The sequence below is a fragment of the Populus trichocarpa genome, chromosome 17 (assembly GCF_000002775.5).
Source record: "Populus trichocarpa isolate Nisqually-1 chromosome 17, P.trichocarpa_v4.1, whole genome shotgun sequence".
In the NCBI taxonomy this organism is placed as follows: domain Eukaryota; kingdom Viridiplantae; phylum Streptophyta; class Magnoliopsida; order Malpighiales; family Salicaceae; genus Populus; species Populus trichocarpa.
Genome location: NC_037301.2, coordinates 11,704,011 through 11,731,601, shown reverse-complemented (window position 1 = coordinate 11,731,601; position 27,591 = coordinate 11,704,011). Strand labels below are relative to the sequence as shown.

General features: G+C 34.8%; 4 protein-coding genes and 1 non-coding gene across 11 annotated transcripts; 4 read left to right on the top strand and 1 right to left on the bottom strand.

Annotated features, from left to right (window-relative positions):
* LOC18107430 (uncharacterized) lies at positions 1-8,227 on the top strand. Of its 4 annotated transcripts, none has more exons than XM_024589432.2 (10): positions 1-168; positions 992-1,223; positions 1,356-1,551; positions 4,471-4,641; positions 4,726-4,842; positions 5,968-6,165; positions 6,259-6,318; positions 6,401-6,499; positions 7,238-7,341; positions 7,913-8,227. In XM_024589432.2, exons 2-9 carry the CDS (start codon positions 1,081-1,083, stop codon positions 7,337-7,339), a joined length of 1,086 nt encoding a protein of 361 aa, XP_024445200.2. In that variant the 5' UTR covers positions 1-168; positions 992-1,080; the 3' UTR covers positions 7,340-7,341; positions 7,913-8,227. The 4 variants fall into 4 exon arrangements, with proteins under 4 accessions (XP_024445200.2, XP_006373493.2, XP_024445199.2 ...); XM_006373431.3 differs by having other exon boundaries at positions 7,907-8,227; XM_024589431.2 differs by having other exon boundaries at positions 7,835-8,227.
* A 2,976-nt stretch (positions 8,228-11,203) lies between these two features.
* Positions 11,204-11,701, top strand: LOC18107431 (uncharacterized). The gene is made up of 2 exons (XR_008057744.1): positions 11,204-11,547; positions 11,631-11,701. It is a non-coding gene; the product is annotated as an uncharacterized LOC18107431 (transcript).
* Positions 11,702-12,514: 813 nt separating this feature from the next.
* LOC127903880 (S-adenosylmethionine decarboxylase proenzyme-like) lies at positions 12,515-13,900 on the top strand. The gene has a single exon (XM_052448500.1). The coding sequence runs from the start codon at positions 12,659-12,661 to the stop codon at positions 13,742-13,744; it is 1,086 nt and encodes a 361-aa protein (XP_052304460.1). The 5' UTR covers positions 12,515-12,658; the 3' UTR covers positions 13,745-13,900.
* A 2,814-nt stretch (positions 13,901-16,714) lies between these two features.
* LOC18107432 (uncharacterized) lies at positions 16,715-21,218 on the bottom strand. Of its 4 annotated transcripts, none has more exons than XM_024588299.2 (7): positions 21,052-21,218; positions 19,529-19,651; positions 19,296-19,442; positions 18,576-18,722; positions 18,047-18,144; positions 17,345-17,555; positions 16,715-17,038 (listed from the first exon to the last, which is right to left on the bottom strand). In XM_024588299.2, the coding sequence occupies exons 1-7, from the start codon at positions 21,134-21,136 to the stop codon at positions 16,953-16,955; spliced, it is 897 nt and encodes a 298-aa protein (XP_024444067.2). In that variant the 5' UTR covers positions 21,137-21,218; the 3' UTR covers positions 16,715-16,952. The 4 variants fall into 4 exon arrangements, with proteins under 4 accessions (XP_024444067.2, XP_024444068.2, XP_052304458.1 ...); XM_024588300.2 differs by having other exon boundaries at positions 19,296-19,439; XM_052448498.1 differs by having other exon boundaries at positions 19,556-19,651.
* A 351-nt stretch (positions 21,219-21,569) lies between these two features.
* On the top strand, positions 21,570-25,765 carry LOC18107433 (pentatricopeptide repeat-containing protein At5g38730). Its single transcript, XM_006373437.3, has 2 exons — positions 21,570-23,929; positions 25,508-25,765. The coding sequence occupies exon 1, from the start codon at positions 21,790-21,792 to the stop codon at positions 23,569-23,571; it is 1,782 nt and encodes a 593-aa protein (XP_006373499.1). The 5' UTR covers positions 21,570-21,789; the 3' UTR covers positions 23,572-23,929; positions 25,508-25,765.
* Positions 25,766-27,591: the final 1,826 nt, after the last annotated feature.

The following is a 27,591-nucleotide window of genomic DNA, read 5'->3' as shown; positions in this document are numbered from 1 at the left end:
CCAATTGGCTTGCAAAACGTACCAGTCTTGTCCAATATATATCCACTTTTCTCTCTCTCAATTATACAAAATATCTGGAGATATATTATTGATAGATTGAACAGCAGGAGGAGGAGGAGGGGGAGGTAGGCTAATCATTTCCAGGCTAAAAAAGCATTAAAAACCAAGGTTTGTGTTGGCTTAATGTAGTGATAAATTCACGTTTTTGAGATTAACCAATTTGATGTCAATGAAAAAGATTTATGGGTTTTATTTTTCAGCCTTATTGGTTCATATTGTCATGATCAAGTTCAGTGCTTTCTTTTTTTCTTGTCTGCGAGTTCTCTTTTAGATACATTCACTGTTGCGGGAATTTGAGATCCTGTTGGCTGATTTTTTTTTGGCTGGTAGAAGTTGTGTTTGAATTCATTTAGGCTTGAGAGAAAGCTCCATTGTTTGTTGTTTAGTGTATAGTATTATGAACTGTACATGTTCAGTTTAGCATTGATAAACTCTCCTTATTTGGTTTTTTTTCTTGCATTTAACTTATCTGCTCATCTATACTTGTAGCTGTTATCCATTGCCATGCTTCTTTTCAAGGTGGTTTCCTTTGCTTTTAGTTTATGCTCGTTATTGTTCTTGTCATTTCTAAACAGCTATGCTGCTGCCGTGTCTTCAGTTTTATTGAACGAGATTAGTTGCCGTCATTGTGCTTGGATATGTTTACTTCTAATTAGGTATCTTCACCAGTTATGAAACTTTCTTGTATACCTATATACTTGAAATTAACTCTAAAATTACTATACTTGTTTTCATTTTCTTTAACTAAGCAGAACGGTTACTTGCATGTTTAGAATGTTTTGGTTAATCTGATACTCTCATGGTTTACTAACACTCCAGTTAAGAATGAGGTTTGATTCCTTTTTATTTTCATTTTTTTTATGTGTTCAATGTGTAATAACTAACAGTATTAGTTGTATGATTTTCAGCTAATTCAATTTTGGTTTTGCAGGTGATTTGAGATTGGTTAGTGGATTGCCATGTCAGGGAGAGTTAGGCCCTCTGCCTTGTGGCATACTAAAGTTTCTTTCAAATAGTAGCATGGAGAAGAAAAAAATAGATGAATATGAACCAGGACCGCCTCCTTCACCAAGACCACTGGATAGGTTTGGCTTTGTGAAGCAAGAGGTTAATAATTCACCACATGGTTTAACCAAAGGAAGGTCAGCTTATGAATTTGAGAGGTATGGTGTTTCTTCAGGAGGTCACTTCCAGTATTCCAAATGAGTTAATGCCAAAGGCTCATTGATGGATCTTCCTTGCATACTAATAGATAATAATCTTGATTAGTGATTGTGGACATAAACAATTTTCAGGGAGGAAAGAAGGGTAAGAAAATGGAGGAAGATGATTGGGGTTGGAGGGAGTGATTGGAAGCATTATGTTCGAAGAAAACCTCATGTTGTTAAGAGGCGCATAAGGAAAGGAATCCCTGACTGTTTAAGGGGTCTTGTTTGGCAGTTGATCTCCGGAAGTCGAGACCTTTTGCTGATGAACCCTGGGGTTTATGAGGTACTCCTTCACTTGTCTTGATTGAGATATATAACCTGAGATCTTTTGCTTATCATTTTGGTAATAAGATTCTATTTGTAATATGTAGTGGCTTTGCTCATATTATCTTTGAGCCTTAAAATCATTCATGTTTAGTTCTTCAGATGTTACCGGACTCCCTCACTTCTTCCTTTTTCTGAATATTTTGCACATTGGTTTGTTCACTTCAACATGTAGGTGTTAAAGGCACAAGATTTAAAGCTATCAGATAATAAAATTTAAAATTAAAGTCCATGTTGATTGATTAGATCATGCATTTGTTTTCCATCTTAATGTTTTCAACAATTAGTCAGTATATCTGATTCAGAGGATTAAAATCAACTTTGGCTCTTTTTTAGTGGATGGTATATTGGTATGCTAAAAAGAGCATTTGATGGTGGTAGTGCCTAAAATTCTAGGGCCTAGTTTGTGATGGCCTGATATACTCATCCAGATGATTTAGATGTATGAATTTCGAAACTTTGCTTGGTTGCGGAAAGACCTTAAGAATTTTGTAATTTTTTATATGAATGGTGAATTTCATAGATCAAAAACCGGAAATTTCCCGGTTTACCAGAGTTATTTACATCTAAATAAGAAAGAAAATTTATCTTAAAAAAATTCCAGAAGTCCCAAAATCTGGAAATGTTTGGGTTACTAGTTGCTTCCTGCAAAATCTTAGTATCTTGAAGCCTTATCTGGACTGTCTGAACAATGTTCTTTACAGTGCTACCTTCATCTACTGCAACAGTATTATGAATCTTTTGGTTCCTTTCCTTCCTAATACAGTAGAAAAAAAACACCAATGAAGCCTCATAACAATAGATTGAAAAGACTTTTCTGAATAAAGATTTTTGCCAAGTACAACTCAGAGTTCCAAACAGAAACGGCCCTATTATTCCCACAAATTTGGAGAATTGGCTGCCAGACTCTTTTAGAGAACACAAAAGTGAGGAATAGGTGATTTCTGTCTTCATCATCCTCTGCTTAACACGGAAGCTGAAGCCATGACCCTGTCCATTTTGATGTGCCTCATCTTTATAGTTAACCTGTCCAGAATAGCTAGCCAGAAAATAAAGCTGTGCCTTGGAATGCATATAGGCCCTCAAATCAACTTAAACCTGTCCACTCCGCTTCATTTTTTCTTGATCAACTCCCAAGCACTCTTAGAAGAGAATTGCCCATCATTAGTGAGTTTCCATATAACACCATCGCTTTGCAAAGGATAAGGGAAGAGAAAGCCACAAATAGCACATTGAATGGCGCTTCCATGGAATCTGAGCTAGCCATTTACTTTCATTGCTGTTTATCACCTGTAAAAGCCTTGCTATAGAAGGCGGTCCAGATTAAAAAATGATCCTCTGACGATATTGTTTGACCAAGGGTCCATGAGGATGCCAAGAGTCCCACCAGAGATGGATAATTCTTTCCATTGCCTACTGAATGCTCTATATAGTCCTGAATTAAATTTCTGAACTTTAGCAATCTCCAATTTCAAGAACATTCATTATAGACATTTAAGCACCATGGGCCTTTTCCCTTAAGAAAGATCGTAAAAAAATGCCTATATTTCCCATCTACTTGACAGTTATGTCTCTATAATCCCCTTCCCTAGGGAAGCTATGTAGCATGTCAGGGAAGGGATTAGCTGGGAAAACTTGATGAGCAATTGTGTCTTGCCATGCTTATTAATGTTAAAGTTGTATGTAAGAAGATGAAAAAATAAAGTGTGCATCGACATATACTAGGTTGCTTGTTTAGTTTGTACACATTATCTCACATATTTTTCTTTTCTTTTTGTAAGGACATTTAACATTCAAATAGCATTGCCTTGTAGTGATGTGTGACTGCCTTATAATTTAGATCCAGGGCAATTGTTTGATCAATGTACATGGCTACTGCTGGAAATTTAAGGTTTTTTTGTACATAGATAAATGGTGATTTGTTCTGGAGTTGAAATTGAAAGCAGAAGGGGATAACATGGTATCTGTAGGAACAGTACATATGGACATTATCCAGGGAGCTGCTTTGGTATATACATGTATGAAATTTTTGGCTCTGACAAGGGCTCTACAACTCTCGCATAAAAATTAATGGATCGGTGCTGAAATTATTGCAGAGTACATACAATGAAGCTTTATTCCAAAAATATATGTAGATCATTTTGCTAGTACAATCGGTAAAGTAAAACATATCATATTCTTCTTAGAAGACGTGGAGAAGGGATATTTCTTTTCTATAGCCCTTACTGGCATCCAATCATGTGTCCTTCAGTGCTTTTCTTTCTTTTGTTCTTTGTAAGGAATCTAAGCTAGACAAAGGATTTCTTTCTTCTTTTCCTATTTTTGACAATTTTAGTTTTCCATCAGGGTAGCTAAGAGGGTTTTAGACCTCTTGAGGGTTTTGAGAAGCTCTTTTGCTAATCCTTTCTAAGACCCCAAGGCTATTATCCTTACTCGCTTTGAACCAAATTTGGAAGGATAAATTGCTTTATGAGATAAAACTTTTGTTTAGGGTACCTTAATAGGGTAGACACTAATGAGCTTTTGCACGTAATAGACCAAATAAGGCTCTGTCTTCTGATGTGTGTTTGTGATGTGCCTTCATATGAGAGAAACACAGGAGTGATTTGTTTTCACTGTTCACTTGCAAAGAGATTCTACAAGTATTGACTTGGGATTTATTCTTAGAGAAATTTACTACTACATAACCAGTACATTATATGTGAAAAGATCTTAAGTGGCTGGGGAATTATATCCTAAAAAGAATAAATGAATGCACAGTTCTTGGTTTCTGATGTTAATTTTAGCTTTTCATGCTCTTTTCCCTCTGCTTGCATGTGCACATAGCCGCGCATAGATTAGTTTGTGTCATAATGATGAAACTATATATTTACTGCAGCAACTAGTTATATATGAGACATCAGCATCGGAGCTGGATATAATTAGAGATATTTCTCGGACCTTCCCATCGCATGTTTTCTTCCAGCAGAGACATGGTCCTGGTCAAAGGTCGCTGTACAATGTTTTGAAGGCTTACTCTGTGTATGATAGAGATGTTGGATATGTTCAGGTCTGAGACTTGTGTGGTTTATGGATCTTAAATTTACTTAATTCACTGGCTGGAGAATGAAAGTGCAATTGTTAAAAAATGCAGGGGATGGGATTTTTAGCTGGTTTACTACTTCTTTATATGAGTGAAGAGGATGCTTTTTGGTTGTTGGTTGCATTGCTGAAAGGAGCGGTCCATGCTCCAATGGAGGGATTATATCAGGTAATTCATTTATACAAAGAGCTTCTTGTTCACATTTGTAAAGTTGTGGTTAGCTTAGATTATTGGCTGTGAGATGCTAATTCCCTACAATCATAGATATAGAGCACTATCAAGTCAGCACAAACTGGGCGAGATAAAGCAACACGATGCGATAAGATTTGCATTTGTACATCTCAACAAGTTCTCATGTGGCTTGGTGTTTCAGGGAGAGTGCTGAAAGGAAGCGTTATCATCCATCAACTTCCTTGACAATACATACACCATATAATGGTGGTGTCACTTGCAACTTTTCACTTAATAGTAGCTTATAGAATTATATCCTCTGTTAGCGTTAAAAAAAAAATGAACTATGCCCTCTGCTGATGAAATCAGGCTTGAATTTCCTCTGTTTCTCTCCCACGCACACCACTCGTGCACGCTTACACTTGGAATGCCTTGATAAGGAGCTGGGACCGCTTCTTGATAATTTGTTTAGCCAAGTTCAGAATTACAAGATGCATATTTATCTACATTACAATTTCAAATACCATAACCTAGAGGGGTGGCTTTCCGCTTCCTCAAACTTAGGAAAAGGCCAGCCACTATGGAGTTTTAACTTTGATTCCATACTCCTTGTTAAGGAAAGAAAAAATATTGTCTATTAGTTTTGAATTACGTTTTGTGGAGACAAGTTTTCTGTAGTTACCAAAATTATGAATCCACTAGTCGTCCACAGTATCATGACCATTTGAAATTTGTTTGTTTCATGTGATACCAAAAGGTGAGAGAATCTTTTTCCACCTACTTATGGTGGCATCCTATTCTGAGTTTTGTGGCTCCTTAAAGCTTTCTTAGAGTTAGATTGATCTTTTTACGTTCAATGGTAGGTTCACTGCATGCTTCATGTAAATGAGCTGCTTCATACTTGAGAGAGAAAAAGGAATGTAATGGTCAGTAAACTGCCAAGATTTATTACCGTCTCAAAACCCCACCAACCATTTATTGGTATGATATGAGCATATGAACCACCTGTAGCCTCTTTTACTATTTTGAACTGGAGTCTGAGGGAACAGCACCTCATCCACTCTTCTTGGGCTTTGAAAACACTTTCATCGTGTGAGAAGTTATATTTTATACTTGTGTCAGGTGGGTCTGCCTCTTGTACAACAATATCTCTTTCAGTTTGACTGCTTGATGAAGGAGCATATGCCGAAACTGGGAGAGCATTTCACCCAAGAAATAATAAATCCTAGCATGTATGCAAGCCAGTGGTTTATAACTGTTTTCTCATACTCTTTTCCATTCCACTTGGCCCTTCGGATTTGGGATGTCTTCCTTTACGAGGTCAGTTATTAATCATTTTTTGTGGTTTTTCCGGGAAGGATCATTGCAAATGGTCTGGGTGTTAATATGTGTCTGCAATTTCTTCTTTGCCAGGGTGTAAAAATTGTTTTCAAAGTGGGTCTGGCACTGCTAAAATATTGCCATGATGACTTGGTGAGGATCCGAGATTTTTGTCTACTCTGAAAGAAATAGCCGCACATCCCTGGCATATAATTGGTTTTCTTTTTGTTATCAGGTCAAATTGCCCTTTGAGAAGCTTGTACATGCTTTGCGTAATTTCCCTGAGGGTGCAATGGATCCAGATACAGTACTGCCTATGGCTAACTCCATCAAGGTTCTCTCTTTCTCTCTGTGTGGCTGGTGTGTGTTTAAGCAAAAGCAAAAATTTGAGTTTTATTTGAACTCTACATTCTACCATCATATCACACTTATTATATATCATGGTTGCTCTGGTTATCTCCATCCATTTTTTGTATGTTGTGTCAGTTTATTCAAATTATAATTATAGACAGTCTTATGCTTCTATGATGATCTTTGGATTTTAATCTTTTGAGCCAGTAAACATGTTGTATTTTACGGTGATATTTAATAAAAGTTTGCTGTCATTCAGTAGCAATCTCTGTTTAAGCTGCCAAAAATTCTGATCTTCTTAGGTCTGTTTTGGTTGATTTGATACAACCACTTTTCCTGTGTATGTTTTGTTTTGTATTCTTGACACAGAATAGTGAAAAATCTGAAATATAACCCCGAGAAAAAATATGGTTCCTCCTAAAATCATGAATCGGTAAGAATTATTAATATTTGGAGACATAAATATAAGCGGAACCATATTGTATTTTTGATGATTTATAAGGGGAGCCATACGTATCATGTCTGTGTGTGCACATTTTATAATGTTGTTGGATATTCGAGCAATTTGGCTGTATTTTGGGTAGTTGCTTAAATTATGCTTAGACACACACCCCTAGCAATGTAATTAATATGTGTTAGCGTTCCTGCATATTGAACCGCCTTAGTTTTTGAAGTAAAACTTTATTCATTATTCATGAAAAAGGAGTGGATTCGTTATCAGGTGTCCAGACGTTTGGAAGAGCTGAAACAGGAGTATGATAAGAAGAATGGAAAGCTTAGTCATTCCACAGAAATTAACAGGAATCAGGAACAGTTACAATGAAGGTTTTTCTCTTCTTTCAAGGGAGCTAAGCCTTTAGTTATTCCATACATTCTGATTCTTTTATTCTTTTGTCATGAGCTATCTTATAGTATGAAAAATGTATATAAAGCATTTACTTCCGTGATGGCCTGATGCTCCATAGTTGCTTGGTGGAGTTGAAAATGTCCATGAAACATGTGATGCATACGGATTAGAGAAAGTAGTGTGACATTAGTGGTCAGATCTAGTCATCTCCTACTAGGATGGGATTCTCTTCTTGATTGTAATGCATTGAATATGATAGTGATAAAGATGATGACTAGATTGTGTCTTTTCAGCAATGATTGCATGGGAGGTGTGTAATTTCGGTATAATAGTTCAAGAATTATTTTTAAACGCCTCTCCTGCCCTGGATATGCCTCTCACCTTGTTAACCTTAAAATCTGTTTTCTATCTTATAACTGCTGGAGTAAATCAACTAAAATGACATGCTCGTCTGTTTACCTTGCTTGATAGGTAATAATTACACTTGCTACTTCATAGAAGGAGAGTTGATTCACTTCATTTCTTTTTGCTTCTTGTTCCTAGTTAAAGATTGCAAGCCAACAGAAGTTTCTTGTGCTAACCAGCTCATAAAGATTTTGGCTGACACAGAATTCATATCCAGCCAGATTGGGTTGGTAGTGGGACATTATCACAGAATTAGGGCAACAGAAATGCTTCATATGTGTCATCATCGAGAAAACGTGCAGTTGCAAAATTGTTCTTGAGCATCCTTAAACACCTGTAGAATAGTTGAAGATATATGTTGTCTGGTCCCCTGTGCCAAGCCTGCAGATACACATTGCTTGGAAGCATCATGATTAGTTTTTCAATAAGAAGATAGATATCAAGAGCACCATTGAAGAATCGCCTTTTTTGATAAGTTCCATGCATTTGCTGCATCGTGTCTAGTGGTTTACTTTCCGCCTAACATGCAAAAGCATAGGCTCTAATGAAGCTAATGTCTCGACAGAATTTATTCCTCAGCAGTGGATGCCCGTGCAATTTGACAGAAGTGTCGGCATATCTTCCCTTTAATAATGGTGCTGGCAACCATTAAGGGTAAATTTGGTTAGGGTTTCAAGATAGAAGTGTAAGATATATCTAGAAGAATCATAAATATGATGGTTAGAATGATAGAACAGAAACCTAAAAAAATAAAGATATAAATTCTTGTCATTTTAAAATATAAAGATATAACCTTTTATCCCTAGTATTTTATTTTAATTTTAATTTTAATTTTTCTGTTTTGATACATTAACCAAAAGATTAACTTGGAAAATATAAGAATTTGATTCCTTTTCAAAATGAAATTATTATTTTTTATTATTATTATTAACGTGGGTGTTCGGGCCAACTTGCGAGCATCTCAACTAATCCAACGGGTTTTGAAGTTGACGACCATGTAAGTCTCCAGTGACTATTATATTAGCAATCATAAGGTTTGAATTTGAGACCATAGAAAAAACAAATTTTTTAATCTCAAACTCTTACCACTGGTAACCCTACTAGATGATTAAGGAAATTATTCTTTAATTAATGCTGTAGTGGGCCTATATTTACATTTGTCATATCTCTAATTTGTGAAAGCTAATAATAATAAATTATCTCATTGAGTTTGATTGCTATATTTATCATATTACTGTCAAAGATGTATTGACTTACCTTTTTAATTTTCTCCTTTTCATGCACTTTAACTTATATAGAAACACAATTAATACATTCCTTTAAAAAATTAGTGAAATAAAGGATTTTTTTTTTCTAATTCAAATTTTAAATCCAATCAATACATTCCCTTAAAAATTAGTGCAAAAAAGGAATTTTATTTTCTAATTCAAATTTTAAATCTATATCAGAAACACAATTAATACATTCCCTTAAAAATTAGTGCAAAAAGGAATGTTTTTTATAATTCAAATTTTAAATCTAAATCACATCTACTAAATACGTTTAGGTATTTTATTAGAAGAATAACTTGCTCTCTAAGTAAATATTTCTTCACGTTTGTGCTAAGTATATGAATTTAATTCTTTATATACACATATGCTAAATTGTTATTTTGAATTGGTTTATAATTGTCAACTTGATGTTTTAAATTAATTAACTTTTTTGTAACGCAAGGGTCCTTGGTTGACTTTGTTTATAAAAAAAAAAAAGAGGTTTTGTCACTAGTAAAGATGTATATGAAAGCATAGTCTAAATAAAACAATTAGATAAATATTTAATCTGAATGCATGGGAGCTGATTTAAAAATATTTAATCTTAAAATTAACCAATGTCACCCTTTTTTTTTTATATAAAAAAAATCTCTTCTCACCTTTATATATTCTTATGATGGGAAGCCAAATCAGCCCTCCACACCTCAAAATTTTTTTTGGGTAGTGTTTAGCATTATGGTAGAGGTTGTTTTTTAAAATATTTTTTATTTAAAAATGCATCAAAAAAATATGTTTTGATTTTTAATTTATTTTTAACATCAACATATTAAAACTATCCAAAAACACAAAAAAAAATTAATTTAAAACAAAAAAATCAAAATTATTAAAAAGTGTGACTAAACTGCAAAAAAAAAAAAAAACAGTATCATTATGATTCAAGTTTGTATGAACCCATGACCACGAAGGCCGATAGATGTATTAGCTAACTAATCCTCCGATCAGAGTTATTAAATCCAACTCTACCCTATACAAGGCCTATGTAGGGAGTTAAATTAATTTTTTTAAAATCAAAATAATGTTGTTTTTAATTTTTAAAAAAAATCAAAGGGTTTTTTTTATTAGAACATGAGTTGATCTAAATTTTTAATTGGATTAATTCTTTTTATTTATTGTGAAATCCAACCGAGAAGGAGTGTTTGAGAGTGTAGTAGCGATTGATTTTTAATAAATATATCAAAATAATATTTTTTTATTTTTTAAAAATTATTTTTGATATTAGTGCATTAAAATAATATAAAAATATTAAAAAAATATTAATTTTAAAAAAATTTAATTATTTTTAAAACACAAAATCAAATAACTTTCGGATAAATATTTAAAGTTAATCCGTAACTAGGGTTTTTATTTTCTTTTTTTTTATGGAAAGTGGAAGGATTATTTTGGGTCACCACAGATTTGGATGCGAGCCCAATAGATGCTGTGGGACCCAAACCAGCAAGCAAGACAAGCATGAAAAGGGCAAAGAAGGAAGAGACAAAGAGGCAGGCAGTTAACGTATGGGGTGGGAATAGTGATGTGTCGTGTCAGCTCTCCAATAAAAGTTAGCTGGCTGCTGCAACTTATCATCATCAACAGACACGTCAGCGCAGCCCCACACAACACATACGTACCTGAACTGGCGTGTTTTATTATTATTGTTTTTTGCTACGGTTTGAAAAAAACTTAAGAAAAAGAATTTTAATTATAATTTATTAAAATAAATTTTAAAAATATATATTTAATTAAAAATATTATGGAATAGATTTTCACATATATATAAAATAAATGTAATGCAACTCTTCATGGATAAAAAACTAAAATTCAAAATAATTCAAAGCATAAACTATAAACTATTTAATTAATTAAATTATTTTTTCTGAAAACAAAATAAAAGTTATTGGTCTGTTAGCCTCACACGTGGCCTTCAGTTATAATAATAAAAAAAAGATTTGGTGCTTGTTAATTCCAAAAAAAAAGAGTACATTAGGTATATAATATAATAAAAAAAACTGAAATGTTTATTTTATTTTATTTTTATAATCATAAAAAGAAATAAGGCTGATAATGCAGAAGAGCCACACACTTCTATTATTCTATAATTCTATCGACTCGCCCACCTAAAATGCGTTGTCGTTACTCCGCTTATCTTGCAAACTCGTAAAGGGTAATATAGTCATTAACTTACCAAAAGATGTGGCTATCCGGTCTTCGAGGAAATTCACGTGAAATAAGAAAGAAAGTTTTTGGTAGTGGCATGGACGTAATTAACTACCAATCCCATGGTTATTTCAAAACCTCCACAGCCATCCAGCCACTCCTATATTAACCCTATATTTCTCTCAGAACTCACACCAAAAATATTGCAAGTTTAGGGTCAAAAAATCTCTATCATCACAAACAAATATAGGGTTTGTTGATTTGGTGGCTGTTTTCGCCGTCTTTGCTTTCAAAATTCAATCTTGACCTGTTTCTTTTATGCTTTTTGAATAGGTAATATATACATTGTTTGTTTTGCTTGCTTTGGTTTTGTAATCTGGTGATCTTGTTTAATTCTTTTTGGCTTTGGTTTGTAGGTTTTTTTTTTTAACTTGAGAAAGAGGGGGTTTTCAAAGGAGACTAGCTTTTCAAGAATTGATATATTTTATTGGTAAGTTTTTTTTTTCCGTTTTTTGGTAATAGTTGCATGGATTCTTGGTGTAGATGTTGATTTGGACTTGTTTTTGTATTGTTGTCCTTTATGTTTTATGTGTATGTTAATTGTTCTGATCCTTGATATAATGTAAATCTGAGGCTTTTATTTTTATGGATTCGTTAAGGTGTATGGACTTGGTTTATGGTTTTGGTCTTGAAAAAAAAATTAGGCTTAGCAAGTTTTCTTCTGAGAATAACTTATTTTATTTTATTATTTAAAATTAAATGGTGTTTGGGAATTTGAATTCTTTCTCTTTGGTATTTTTTCTATCCTTGTGAATCTGTTTAGTCTTTTAAATTCAATATTTTATTTTATTTTACTTATGATTTGGTGATTGATTAGTTATTTTTGTAGCTTGTATTGTCTGTTGATTTTTAATCTCCAATATGTCTTACTTCTCAGTTTTTTTCAATTTGCTATTGGAATTTTGCTATTATTTTTAAGATTGTAGACTAGTTTGCTTTGAGTTTTGTGCTAATTGCAATCCTTCTTGTGTGATTCTTACAGGACTGAATGATCTAATGGAGTCTAAAGGTGGCAAGAAGAAGTCTAGTAGTAGTAGTAGTAGTAAATCCTTATGTTACGAAGCTCCCCTCGGTTACAGCATTGAAGACCTCAGACCTGCTGGTGGAATCAAGAAGTTCAGATCTGCTGCATACTCCAACGTGAGTTTGAAGTTAATCGATCTGTTTTTCCTTTGGCATTTCATTGTGCGACTGGTTTCCTAATCTTGTGTCATGTTTATTTGTGCAGTGCGTTCGAAAACCATCCTGAGATTTTCCAAGTGTTGACATAACCCCATTTTAGCTATTTCGCACGCTCAGTTGTCTTTAGTCTGTTTTTCTGTTCTGCTTTCCTCGTTCTCTTGTACTCTTTGCTGCACTTTTCATTTGTTGACTGTGAGGTCAGATGGCGCTGCCAGTCTCTGCAATCGGATTTGAAGGTTACGAAAAAAGGCTTGAAATATCTTTCCTAGAGCCTGGCTTCTTTTCTGACCCTGAAGGGAAGGGCCTGAGGTCTTTGTCCAAGGCTCAATTGGACGAGATTCTCAGACCAGCTGAATGTACTATTGTTGATTCGCTATCAAATGACCAGGTTGATTCTTATGTCCTGTCGGAATCCAGTCTCTTTGTGTACCCTTACAAAGTTATTATCAAAACATGTGGGACTACCAAACTGCTTCTCTCGATACCGGTGATTCTTAAGCTCGCTGATGCCCTTTCACTCACTGTATGTTCTGTGAGGTATACTCGTGGGAGCTTTCTATGCCCTGGGGCTCAGCCATTTCCACACCGCAACTTCTGTGAGGAGGTAGCTGTCCTTGACGATCACTTCAGTAAACTTGGTTTAAACAGTGTGGCATATGTGATGGGTGGTCTTGACAAAACTCAGAAATGGCATGTTTACTCTGCCTCTGCCGATATAGAGAGCCATTCTGGCCCTGTTTACACTCTGGAAATGTGCATGACTGGTTTGGGCAGGAAACAAGCATCTGTTTTCTACAAAACACATTCCAGTTCAGCTGCTGCGATGACTGAGGATTCCGGTATAAGGAAAATCCTTCCACAGTCTGAGATCTGTGATTTTGATTTTGACCCATGTGGTTACTCTATGAATGCCATTGAAGGGAGTGCAATTTCCACAATCCACGTCACTCCAGAAGATGGTTTCAGCTATGCAAGTTTTGAGGCTGTGGGCTATGATCTTCAAGATTTGAATTTGAGTCGGCTGCTTGAAAGGGTCTTGGCTTGCTTTGAACCGACCATGTTCTCCGTTGCCTTGCATTCTAATATCAAGGGTGCCGAACTTAGAGCAAAGTTTCCCCTGGACGTGGAAGGTTACTCTGGCGGAGGAGGGAACTATGAAATGCTTGGGAAAGGTGGATCGATCATCTACCACAGCTTTGCAAGGACTGGAGGCAGTGCATCTCCCAGGTCTATCCTGAAATGTTGTTGGAGTGAGGATGAGAAGGACGAGGAAGCTGAAGAGAAGTAGTTCTTTTCAGCTATTTGTTTTTTCCTTTTATTTTTTCCTTGAATAAATGTCATGGGGTTATGATTCTGAGTTCTTGAGGCATTTGTCCATGCCTCGTGTCTTTCATTATCGATTTAGTTTTGACTTCGGATTAATAAAGGGGTTTGTGTTATCAGATCTTGCAAGTGTAAAACCTGTATTTTATCATTCAAATGCATGCTATATTTGTTCGAGTGCCTTCTCCTTTTGATCATCTTGATTGCTTGATGATATATATAATATAAACACTTTGAATGAAGGAAAGCTGGAAAGAAAGGGGGGCCTTGCTGCTTTCGACGTTGTGGTTCCAAATTCTGCACGTAGAGGTAATTAAAGTGCAAAAGCATATCATTAAGAGTTGATTGCTTGCGACATTGATAGGCAGAGAGAGAACAAAAAAGCTCTGCCAAGCTTGGGAGTAGCGCTCAACCGTTGAAATTTAAAAAAAAGAAAATCAAAAGGTTTGAGTTTTATTATAATATTGTGTTGATAATTTTGTTATCCAACTGTACTAAAAGAAATTAAATAAAAAATCATTAAATTAAGCAAAAAATCTGAAATTAAATAAAAAATAAAAAAATCCAATTGCGCTAGTAGGGCATCTTAGTTAGGCTACTAGGACCAATAAAATAATAAATTATTGATGGTTGTAATATATACTAAAATGTGATATTTTCTAAATATTATACAGAATATTTTTGGTGCAAAGTGGAAATTCGAAAAGAAAAAAAGAAAAGGATAATAATTGAGGAGCGTAGAATGGGAGAATAAAAGGAGTGGCAAGCATGCATTGGACAAGTTGACACGAGTGAATTTCATGGATCTGACCACAGAATAAATTCTTTTCGCACGTGAATGGAAAAACCGGGTCTTGGAATATTCGACCCGCCTGTCACCTCCGGACCCTTTCACGGTTGTTTGCAGCTGGGAAGAACATATTCAACGAAGAGATTCTCAGCCTCTCAATTGATATGAATTTTCAAAGGCCATTGTGGATTTGTGGCGTGGAGAGCAGGGAGCCATCAAAGCAAATCTGTACCGTAGACTGCAGTGAGCATGTTCTTCAATGGAGCCCTAGCTAGTCACAAAACTTGTGCTTTTTTCGAGGAATTGACTAGAGACTGGCAAACTCTGCAAATCTGTGTTTAGTGTTTTTGTACTCTATCGCTAGAAACAAAAAAAACAAACAAAAACTAAGAGAAAATATTTAGAGATTTCAAATTATAAAATGACATGCACAGTTTGCAATAAAGAAACAAAGAGGAGAGAGAGAGAGAGATAGATCATCGGTATTTGAAAATGTAGTAATAATTATTTTTTATTTGGAAATAAATTATAATAATATATTTTTTATTTTTTTAAAATTATTTTTAACACTAATACTTCAAAACGATCCAAAAAAATAAAAAAATAATTTTAAGCAAATAATTTTTTCAAATTTTGATGAAAAACAAGTTGAACCATCCAGCCAAACACCTTTCATTTTCATGTTGAAACTATGATAACGACTACATCAATGCTATTAAAAAAATCTCGACAAGACAAATCTAACAATATTAAAAAAAATCACCAACGATAATTGAAATGTACTACACGAGCCGCTCAAAGACAAGTCAGCCCTATCATCTTTGGTGACTAGTGTGACCCATTTCATTCGTGACTTTACTTGTGTAGTTGAATTCATCTCATCAAGATCTTTTTATAATACTGGTGATGTTTTTATTATATTTACAGTAAGTGCCTCTAAGCTTTTTTCTTTTTCTTTTTCTCTACTCTCTCCTCTTCCCTTATTATAAATTATGTGCGGCTATATTACAATTTAAAAGAGTCGTTAGTAATATGTACGATTCGAGAGTCGTACATGTTAAACACAATTCATGTGCTATTTTTCTAAATATTTATAGACTATGTTGTTTTATATTTTATAGACTATGTTGTTTTATCAACGCTTTTTATTTTTTTTAAAAAGTGTCAAACTTAAAAACAAAACACTATATGCATTTGGGTTATTATGAAGTCTAAAAAATGATTTAATTGTGGTGTTTTTTGAAAGTAGTTTTTGTTAAAAAATATAACAAAATAATTTATTTTATTTTATTTTATTTTTGACAGCATATTAAAATTATTAAATATCACTAAAAAAACACATCAATTTAATATTTTTTTCCTACCGAAAACATTTTTAACGCATCTAAATACATGCAGGAACACGCAGCACATTTTGCTTCCCTTCCAGTCATTCCGCTTGGCTTGGAAGGAAGCCTGATGTCACCATTGAAGAAGGATCTTACACACCACATTGTTGAACTAATTTTATCCATGGAAGATGTGTGTGTCTATCTAAATTCACAACCTAGGAGTGTACATGAACCGTATAATCTGCCTATAAGACAGATACACAAACACTTCCAATCCACGAGAAAACACTAGAGAAAGGCAGGAGAGCACGTGCCATCAAGAATCAGGCATGTTTACTTGCAATATCCCAAGACATGACCTAGCGAAGTGTGCTGAAATACGTGGTTGGTACTAGATGGTGGATGAACTATGATTATCAGCTTCGTTGTCTTTCGTTAACCTATCATTGGAGTTGAAACAATTCCATATGATCTCAAAAATCATGAAGATGGTAAAGAAGCATATGCTCAAGTGGGACTGCAGGTAAAACTATACCAGCAAAGGCAATCTCAACCTATTTGAGGACAGAATGCAGCACTGGTATTTTACATCTCATTTTTCATTGCTGCATCATTTTATCATCATTCATGTGTAAGGTCAAACTAGCCAGAGCTATAACATCTACTGCGATGTTGCATTGCTGATGCTTGCGCATGGGAATAGCCATAACCTATGTAGCTCAATGCATTCTCCTTCATGTTCAAAATAAAAATAAAAATGTAGCACTGCCTCCATTATTGCAGTTTGGGCCACTACAACTCTCTACTGAAAGGATTTACAAGAAGAAAGTATCATATAACATGAAAAAGGTTGCTTCAGCAACATTGTAAAATTTGACATTTCAGTTGATCACCTGAAAATTGCTCATTGTCGTAGAGAGTTATGATAACTCAAGAATGCAGATAATGATCTCTAATTAATTTAACAGATGCAAAAGTTTTAGGCGCTTAGAATTAAACCCCTAGATGCTTCACATTCCGGTTTGTATCTATCTGCATGGCCTCTGCAGCACTCAGTAAGGTCGAAACTTCCTAGCAGCTCTCAATTGTTGAATCCGCTTTCTGTCCTCCTCAAATTTGCTTCGAAGTGCCATAATTTCTGCAAGGATATTTAACTATCAATACCTTGCTTCACAACAATCAATGAGATGATAAAGATGCATGTTTAATTTGAAAATATTTTTCACGTAAAAATCAACTCATCCCAAATTGCATCGAGAAGCAACAGCATGAGCTGTTGTTTCTTAGATGAAGAGAAAAATACTATCTTTCATGTTCCAAACAAGTGCATGTGGATCTTTAAATGCTTATTATACATCAGGTATCTCCTCATGGTTACTGTAACTAGTTAGTATAGGATATTGCACAAACAAACAGTACACTAATTTGCTAAGATTCATCATACCACTCCTCTGAGCTTCTCTTTTCTGAAACCGATAAAATTCTAGCCCAACTTCCTTGGGCTTTTTCTTGGTCATCTGATTCTCCACAGCAGCTGGAGCAACAGAGCCCACGGTAATTCCACTTTCAGAATCTGTTGTCTTTTTCCTTCCTTTGTGATGTTTAACAACTGTCCATCCCCCTTCTGCAGCTTGGGCTTCTCTTTCTTTTCTTTCCTGTACACGCCATATCAAGACAAATGAGAAACTGTACACTAGGAAGAAAGACCACAAGACATGATGGAAAGCCTAAATCTACCATGACAAAAGAACACATCGACCACATAATTCGCCAATAGAAACATACAAATTAATTTTCAATTGAAGTGAGCAGAAAATGAGAGAAGAGACAGGATGACATAAGCTGAATGCTGAAATATGCAGCACTATAGCAAAACATCTACTTTACAGATTCTTCCAAATATGTTTGGCGGGACAAGCAGCTATATCACTCATCTACCTTTGTCAAAAGATAACTGTGAAAAACATGCTTTTCCTGCAAGCATGTTTCTGTACAAACTCAAAGCGAAGTGTTCAATTTTGAGCCAGACAATGCATGCGCAGGTCTGTGATCACTCTAAGAGAAACCATAGAAGTACTGAGAAACAAAAATGAAAAGGGTTCCACCGCATTATGAACCAGTCTCAGAGGTGCATGAGAGACAATACCTGTTCAAGTTTTTCCTCATGGGCAATTATGAACTCATCTAATCTTTGTTGCAGCACCTTCAGACCTGGTCTACTTTGATGATATTCTGTAAGCCACTCTGTAATGCAAGTTTACAGTCAGGAACCTAAATAATGAAGCATCATTCATATATATAAAATCAACATTCAGAAATTAAACTAATATTGTGCATGGTGAAATCAGTCAGACAATTGAATAAAGAAAATTTTAGATAATACCCTTGCCTTATTCATGGCATGCAAATCCTTAATGTCACGTACCAGGAGAGCCATGAAATAGAAATGGATGCTTAAATGCTACACAATCAACACAGAATAAAAAGGGCGTACAGTTTTACTACCATACACTACTTCTACTTATGGCCATCTGATGGTGTACATTACAAAACAAAACTTCACGAAGAATATTTGACCATTTAGTTTTATTTGATTAGTAGAGATTTTTACTAATTAATATGATTTTATGAAATTGAAGTGCTAAAACATAGCACACGATATGATTCATACATACTTTTCATTCCTTTTGAGTAGTCCTCATCCCCAGAAGAAATACAACAAGCCTCATCCTGATTGGTCTCTCCCCTCTTTTCCAGCATATTCTCATCCTCCTTCGATGTGTCATGCTCCCTTTTCTTTTTCTTAGATTTCTTGGATTTACCTAAAGAATGAGAAGTACACCATGAGACAACACACTAAGAAAGCAATGTAATGTTTTCAAGAGAAATTCTGCATAACCAAACAAAGAAATTCTGTCATCTGTCTCATCTTCCGATAACATCTTCACTTTGCCCTTTGGATTTTTAATATCACCCCTTAGCTCAATCAAGTTGTAAGGCGGAAAACAATAGCATGACAAACAAAGAGTATAGTATGAAAACTAAACGGCAATTCATTACTTTATTGCTTAATGTGGATTAGAGTGATCTCAAGTTCAAGAGAAAGAAACACAGCAAAATGAAAAAAGAGAGAAAACAAAACGTGGCAGCACTTTGGTGTGCATATGCAACGAGAGTTTTAGAAAAAAGGACATTGTTAACGAAATCACAAAACTCCCATTTTTCCAAATATAGCATTTATCAATTATGAGATTGAGTCAAAGCACCCAAGCATGCACTGATGAAATCTGTCTAGATAACATGGATAAAAAAAATAACACTATCTTAGTTACATAATGTCAAGAGATATAGCATGTCAATACAAATTTCACCAAGATAAAATCCTATTGACTTACCTTTTAGTTCATTAAAACCATCTTCAGACTCAGCACCAAGCTGATCAGATTTCCCAACCACAGCATTATTTTGCTCCCCACTTCTTTTTGTCTTTTTTCTTAGTTTGTTCCTTTTCTTTTCTCCTTCTGCTTTAGTCTCATCATCTTCTGAAACAACAAAAACAAGTGAATGAGACAAAGATTAATAGAAATCTAGATAGGAAAAAAGTTTGCTATGTCTAAAACTTTTAAACCTTTACTGATCCAAATAGTATCACCACCATCAACGTTATTTCCCTTTTCCCTTTTCCTCTTCTTCTTCTTCTCGGCAGACTTGTTCACTTTATTCCTTCTATCCTCTGTTTTTATCATTACATCTGAAATAAAAAATGATCAGGCACTGCTACCTGCAATTAATTTCAGTATTTACAGTTTCAAATATAGCAGCAATTTGGCATAATCTATACATGACAAGTTAGTAGATAACCATGGCCAAAACCAAGAATTCTTCATTAATTTCATACTACTTATCTGGACCTCAACTGATGGTTAGAAGTCTACCAATTTATATCTCTGAAGTGAAATGATTCAGTCCCTGTCTAGGTGTGCCATGGTGCCCGCTGGTTTGCCACAACAACCCTAAACAGTCCCTTAAGTAGGGTGATTATGTAATTATCTTATATGTCCCTTACTCAAACACTACACTTTGCGAAGTTTAATTCATTCTATAAAACCACTATTGTAAGAAAAGAAGCTGCAATGATATTCTTGGATCTAAAGGGCTTCTTTTGTCCCTTAATCTTTTGAAAAACCAGCAGCCATTTTTCATTCTTCAAGAAAAACCAGGTATTCCATACAACTGATACAAGTAATGTAACAGGAATATCAAAAGTTTAATTGACAACCAGATTATGGCGAAAAATAGATCACTGGCTGTTTTACCCATTTAGCACAGTAGTTCTCCTTCAGTCAAAGGATGTAAATCCTTGGTTGAAGCATCGAATGGAAGAAAGGGACAGTGGAATATCTACTGATAAACCATGCCGAGCAAAGAACCTAACACATACTGCAAAACACTAAAAACTCTACTCATTACCTAGTTATGGACCTATACTTCTCCCACTGCTACAGTTTTTACCACTCTACGAGAATCACCTCATTCACCACCAACAAAAGAAAAAAAGACACAGACATTGACTTCTTAACTCCCATATATTTATTTGTGAAATTCTAAATCCTTGGATACAAAGAAAAAAAAGGGGCTTGCAGAAACTAGTTTGAACTTGGGAATCTCTATCGATTACAGCTCCATCTTTAACCAAAAGTTCAATAATGACAACAAAGCCAAAGAACCGGCAAATTAACAAACGTTACAGATGTTTTTAAAACTACTTGAACTACCCATTTTTGTGTGTGTTGTTACCATGCCAGAATTTCACAGCTGATTATTTAGTAGCAAAAAAACTTGTGAGAAGCAATAGCATTGCCTAATTCTCTTTCTGGAAACACCATCCTGTAGTCGTCCTCATTAAGAGGATACCTAAAAATCTGATATTTCTAATCTCCATTGAAGACTAAAACTTGCTCTCTCAAAACCAATCGTTCATAATAAAAACTCATTCCTTCCTACATGCATCAATTAAAAAAACAAAAAAAAAATAACATAAAAGATTTTCCACAGCAAGACCCACGAGTTAGAATCAAGTAAAAATTAAAAAAGCAAGAACTTGAAAGATGGTAAGCTATTAAAAGCAGGGAAGTTGGAACCAAGAGATACCCTTTTCACTGAAATCGCTATCGTTAGCCTTCTTGTTCCTTTTCTTCTTCTGCTTCTTGTCTACTATTTCTTTCAAGCTCCCCATCTCTCTCTCCCGCTTTCTCTTAGAGCGTCGCTGCTCGAGAAGAACGCGAAAACCAGGGTGCCACCACTTTATTTACCTCCCTCTGTAATGGTGGAAAGATAGCCCCTCATGTTTCAATTAATAGTTATGTTAGTCCCTAGATATGATTTTTAAAAAATATATTAAATTGAACTGAACCAAAAAAAAATTAATTCAACCCAAATGGTTCAATTCGGTTTGTTATCTTGATTTGTTTTTTACTTAAGAAAATAAATTATTCCACGTGTCTTTTAATTAGGTTTTTAGAGGTTTTAATGTAACAAGCTTAAGATTAATTTTTATTTTATTTTATGTTGAAAAACTGATTCAATTCATTGATTTTCTATTTTTTAGAGGTTTTTAGAGGTCCCTACGAAATCAAAGGTACTAAAGTAAAAAGGAATGTTGAACAAGACTTCGAAAATTTAGAGCCTAATTGAAACAACTTATAAAATTCGTTTCCTTATTTATGTCACATAGAAATATCATAGCTACTTCCTCAAATATTTTTCATAATTAAGCCCCACTTCAAGAGCACAGCGAACTGCTTTCTTTCCCCTCGGTTTTTTCTATACAGAACCAGAAAATCAAAACACTTTGCAGATTGTCAGAGTGAGTGAGAAAACCCCATAAAAATGGCAACTTTGACTCCTATAAGCAATGAAACCCAGTTGCTTATTCAAAGTATTTGTGCATCCGTGATAAAGGGTAGCTGGAAAAATCTTTTGAGACCCAAATTTGGCTCTAACGATTACCATCTCATTACAACAACAGCAACAGTTCGTCAGGTACTTTTGCATCTCTCTTTATATGACCAAAGTCCTTGTCTTTCATGGGCTCTCTTTAAATGGATTGAATCTTCTGTTCCTAACTATAAACACTCATTACAATCTTCATGGACCATGCTTTATATTTTGACAAAGCATAAGCATTTCAAGACTGCTCATGCTTTTCTTGAAAATATTGCTTTCAAGGACTTCTTGTCAACTCAATCTGTTTTGAGTTCATTGGTGAAAATTCATGATGACCCAGATGTGAATTCTCATGTTTTGAGTTGGCTTGTGATAGTTTATGGGAATTCCAAGATGACCCACGAGGCTATTCAGGTTTTTGAGCACATGAGAGTGAATGGGTTTAGGCCCCATTTACATGCTTGTACTGTGCTATTGAATTCGTTGGCTAAGGACAGGTTGACGGATACAGTGTGGAAAATTTATAAGAAGATGGTTAAACTAGGGGTTGTAGCTAATATTCATGTGTATAATGTGCTGCTTCATGCTTGTTGTAAGTCTGGGGATGTGGAGAAGGCAGAGAAGGTTTTGAGTGAAATGGAATTGAAGTGTGTTTTTCCGGATCTTTTCACGTACAATACGTTAATTTCGTTGTACTGTAAAAAGGGCATGCATTATGAAGCCTTATCTGTTCAAGATAGGATGGAAATGGCTGGGATTAGTCCTGACATTTTTACTTATAATTCACTTATTTATGGGTTTTGTAGAGAAGGTAGAATGAGAGAGGCTGTGCAGCTTTTTAGGGATATCAAGGATGTTACTCCTAACCATGTGACTTATACTAGTTTGATTGATGGCTATTGTAGAGTAAATGACCTTGATGAAGCTTTGAGATTGAAGGAGGTGATGTCGGAAAAGGGGCTGTATCCAACTGTTATTACTTACAATTCAATTCTGCGCAAGTTGTGTGAGGGCGGCAGGTTAAGAGATGCAAATATACTGTTGAATGAGATGAGTGAGAGGAAAATTGAACCAGATAATGTCACTTGTAACACGTTGATCAATGCCTACTGCAAGATAGGTGATATGCGATCTGCTTTAAAAGTGAAGGACAAGATGGTGGGGGCTGGGTTAAAGCTAGACCAGTTTACTTACAAGGCATTGATCCATGGATTCTGCAAGGCAAAAGAGATTGATAAGGCTAAAGAGCTCTTGTTTGGTATGATGGATGCAGGATTTTCTCCTAGTTATTGCACCTATTCATGGCTTGTAGATAGTTATTGCAAGCAACAAAATGAAGAGGCAGTCATCAAACTTCCAGATGAGTTGGTGAGAAGAGGTTTGTGTGTTGATGTATCAGTGTACAGGGCGCTAATAAGGAGGTTTTGTAAAATAGAAAAGATTGATTGTGCTCAAAGAGTACTTGGTCTTATGAAAGATAAGGGTATATTTGGAGATAGTGTCGTCTACACAAGTTTGGCGTATGGTTACTGGAAAGTTGGAAAAGTCAATGTTACTTCAGATATTTTAGATGAAATGTACAAGAAAAGGCTGATGATCACTCTCAAAATTTATAGATCTTTTAATGCTTCTTATGCCAGTGACAACAGCATCTTAAGTCTCTTCTGGAATCATGTGCTTGAGAGGCGCCTAATGTCAAAGAACATATTAAAAGATATGCAGTAGATGAAAAATTGGGCTCTTAATGGAATCTTGGAATTGACTGCAGTTACCAATTTGAACTCCAAATACCTTGCACTCAATCCTTTGTCATTTCAGGCCATAACAGCGTATGTTGATTGGGCTAACAAGTAAAATGATTCCATCAAGCATTCTTGCAGGCCATTATCAGAGTTATTCTGTAACCTTATGATACGTTTGAAGCTTCATGTAGATTTGCAGAAGTGGTTTGACTCTGTAGAAGAAATACACTAGCCCATTCATGGTTTTGCTAGACAGCTGTTTTCTCTCAGAACATACCATGAGCTTTTCTTAACTCAGTTCTCTTTATGGATGGAACTAAGCAAGTTGGGGTCAGATACAGGTGAGACTTAGACTGACTTGTTAAATGTGATCTCAATAGTTAAATGAAAATGGGAACATAATTTTGCTAGTCTCTTTCTTATTTGGGAAGTAAAACTCGAGGCAAAAAGTCTCACTAGACAAACAAAGGGTATCTTTAACATTGAAAATAATTTTAGACAGTGGATTAAGCACTTGTAGAACCACTAGTTTTATGTACATATGCATCCTTGAATATTTTAGTGCGGGAAATGTACTTTGGTAAAAGCACTTAATAAGCACTTGGATGCACTGACTTGTAAATTACTCAATGCTTTGTAGATATTCATCTTTTCATAATGAGTTGATTATATATTAATTAATCTTGGATATATTTATGTATGTATGATTTGATATTAAGATTAATTTGCTTCTTTAGATGTAAAGAAGTAAAGGAGGCAGTACAGTCTTTTCTTAGCACAGTTCTCTTTGTGGATGGAGTTCACAAGGCTACAGACTAATTCAAGTGAACCTTTTTTGGTCTTGAACTGGAAGTTGCATGTATTAATCCGAAACAGCTCTTAAATACCTTGCTTTTGTTTCTTAGATTACCACCACTTATAGTATATGTGTGTTATGGCTAATCTTCACATGCTCTTAGCGGAGAATAATACCATTATGATGTTGAATAATTAAATGCAAATGTTTGGGCATATCATCTCCAACCCTTTTTATACTGTGAAAACAAAGTACATAATGGTACAGCAAGTTGCACATAAACAGGCATGTGTGATCTTTATCATTTGGAATGATTTTAGACAATGGATTTAAGCACAAGTGGCCCCTCTAATTTTTCTTCGAGCTACAAACACTTTATAGCACATCTTCAACAACTATTAGTGCAAGAAATGTACTTCAGTAAACAACAGCTAAATTTAGTTAATTTATAGCGAAATTCTTTTGCCATGGCAAACTCTAAAGGCATGTTAGTCTCTGAAATCAGATAAACATCAGTTACAACACATGAATAAGCAATTGCATGCACAAAATTGTTAGTTTAGCCAATGCTTTGTGGAAGTTTATTTTATCAAATTGACACTAGTTTGTATTTGCATTTTGTCCCTCAACTGAGCATGGTTAATGGGTGTTTCTTTAAATGCATCTACACATAAACTATACATCAACAACACCTGTGTCATTATATAAAATATCGAAAGCTAGAGTTCCTGTTTCTTTTATGTAAACATTGTGCCTCCTAATAAACTTTAACCATACAAATTATTTCCCTGTCGTTTCATTGTGTCTTTCACTTGCAGATATTTTATTAGATGCCATTTAACTTTAGTTCGTAACCAATTTATAAAATGCTGATTTTGAATGGCATTTCCCAGAGCTGATTGAGCATTCTATGGTTTTCCTTTGTATTGTCTCAAATAAGAAGCCCTCCTCTTGATACAGGGCACGAGCCTACCTTCCATGCACTCCCCCTCTAGCACACACACCGTACTATGATTAAAAAAGATATCCAACGTTTCCATGGTCACTTCTGAAACCTCCTATCTTGGTCACTAAATCCCTTTGTTTCCTCATTTATGAATTTTGGTGTTATTGTTCACTGCAGAATTTTGGGGAGCATGTGGAGCTGTTTTGCATCTTTTGGTGTTATTCGTACTATTGCTAGAGAACTGCAATTTTTGTTAGAGGTAGGCTGTATTGTCCAATGCCGTAGCTTTTCTTGCCAATTGTATCTATTGTGATTCATATCTCAGTGCTGTTTACAAAGTATCATTTTCAAAATAAACAAGAATACAGGCTAAAACCTCATTCAAACATCCATGCAATTCTCCTTTCTTTTCAAGGGATCGAAATTCTATATCAATTTTGTGCGTGGTGTCATCGGATCGAGTATATAGGAGAGACCATGGCACCCCAAAGTTTTCGAAAGCTTTTCATACCCCTTTACTTTCTTAAGACTATTTTATTTGATCCTTGTAAATGTTTTAGCTTTCAGATATGTCCCTTCTCATTGCAAATGTGAGAGTTAGACATTTCTATGTTGTCGAGTGAGATTGTTCAAAAGAGTTGCTGTGTATATAAAACATGTACAGTAAGCTTTTTTGTGCTGGTAAATTTGTTTTTGAAAATTCGTACTTCTGTTAATTTTTATTAGACTTGCAGAGTTTTCACACACACATATTTATTTTCTTAGATTATTAATTATAAATGGTGTAATCATTTATATTTATTGTTTTCCACTTTTATTTCAAACGAAGCTACTAAATAAATCAGTCTTTTACGGATTGATTCCTTAACGAGAGTTGTAAAACTAAAGATCATACAATATCAAAATGGTATTATGATCTTCGACTTTGAGAGAATCATTACCCCATCATTGATAAGCTCAATAAGAAATCTATCTATTTACTTTAAACAAATACCTTAGTTTTGTTAAAGACTCACAAATATATCGTTGTCTATCATTACTGGTCTCCTCATGCTTTTCACTAGAAGGACAATTCTCTCTTTCGTGCCCATATTGGCCACGCCGGAAGCATATCAGATGCAGCCCCTTCGGTTATTCGTCGAAGACGTCGCAAAAGATAAATGTAGCCTACTCGTCTACCCATAACTTTCACGATGATTGTTTGACGCCAAGGTGCCCTTGTACGTTTTTTTTTCTCCCTCCATTGATGGTTTTATGACCGAGCAGTCTTCCTCCACACTTTCCTCTTCCTCATCTTCCTCGAACACAGTGTTCCAGTTGGCTATTTCCATTAATTGTTGTTCCAAAAAAGTAGAACCCCAACAATGAGTCTCCCTTGTTCATTTTGCCTTCCATCGATCATCGGCTCCTTTTTCTTATTTGATCTTGCTAATAAATCAGTTTCCTCCATAGTGATCCCTCATTGTTCGTTGCTAAACTTATATGTAAATTTGTTGTTTTTTATAAATATATTTAACTGACAATATTTATATCTTGCCGACTATAATTCTTGGATATGAACCAAGCCAAATGAAGCTTTTTATGGAAATGCACGTGTGAAGTGATGACCATAAAAAATAAGTGCATCAATTTAATTATGGATAGCTGAGCTCAACATTTTGTGGTATATTGGTTTTCAACCATTTTTTTTTAAAGTTATTATTTACTTAAATTTGATGAATTTATATTTTATTTCCAAGAGTCATATAACAGCCGGTTGAAGGAGAGATACTGAGATGATCCTATGATCCACCTAGATATTAATTCGGATTTGTGATTGAAGATAAGATTGTTTAGTGGACCCAATAAAAATCAGGTGTATGGACTCTTTAACATTACGACTGAGAACTTGCGAATGACTTGTATGTTGGATCCTCACAATCGGTCCCGAGCACTCAATCTTCGGAGTTCACGACTTTGTTAGATCAAGGAGTACAAGAACGTACGATCTTTCTCAATGAAAAATATGAACAACTCTCTACAGATTATGAAAAACTCCACCTAGTTGTAATAGATATGAGATCACAGATGAGTGGTACATATACAACTTTTATTGGCCTAACGATCCCAAAGATGACCAGCCTCCTCCTTCTTCAGCGTCGCCTCTATTATACTTTTATTGTGTCTGAACGAATAAATATTTAAATTTGTAATAAATATTTGATTTTTATATTAAAATAATTTATTTTTAAATATTTTAATTTTCTATTAATTTAATTTTT

Excerpts from the sequence above, each read along its gene's own strand:
- LOC18107430 (XM_024589432.2), top strand. The coding sequence starts at position 1,081 with ATGGAGAAGAAAAAAATAGATGAATATGAACCAGGACCGCCTCCTTCA. Across the intron at positions 6,166-6,258 it reads GGGATGTCTTCCTTTACGAG|GGTGTAAAAATTGTTTTCAA; the intron begins GTCAGTTATTAA and ends CTTCTTTGCCAG. Across the intron at positions 6,319-6,400 it reads AATATTGCCATGATGACTTG|GTCAAATTGCCCTTTGAGAA; the intron begins GTGAGGATCCGA and ends TTTTGTTATCAG.
- LOC18107433 (XM_006373437.3), top strand. The coding sequence starts at position 21,790 with ATGGCAACTTTGACTCCTATAAGCAATGAAACCCAGTTGCTTATTCAA.
- LOC127903880 (XM_052448500.1), top strand. The coding sequence starts at position 12,659 with ATGGCGCTGCCAGTCTCTGCAATCGGATTTGAAGGTTACGAAAAAAGG.
- LOC18107432 (XM_024588299.2), bottom strand. The coding sequence starts at position 21,136 with ATGGGGAGCTTGAAAGAAATAGTAGACAAGAAGCAGAAGAAGAAAAGG. Across the intron at positions 19,443-19,528 it reads TACTATTTGGATCAGTAAAG|AAGATGATGAGACTAAAGCA; the intron begins GTTTAAAAGTTT and ends TTGTTGTTTCAG. Across the intron at positions 17,556-18,046 it reads ATGAGGAAAAACTTGAACAG|GAAAGAAAAGAAAGAGAAGC; the intron begins GTATTGTCTCTC and ends TGGCGTGTACAG.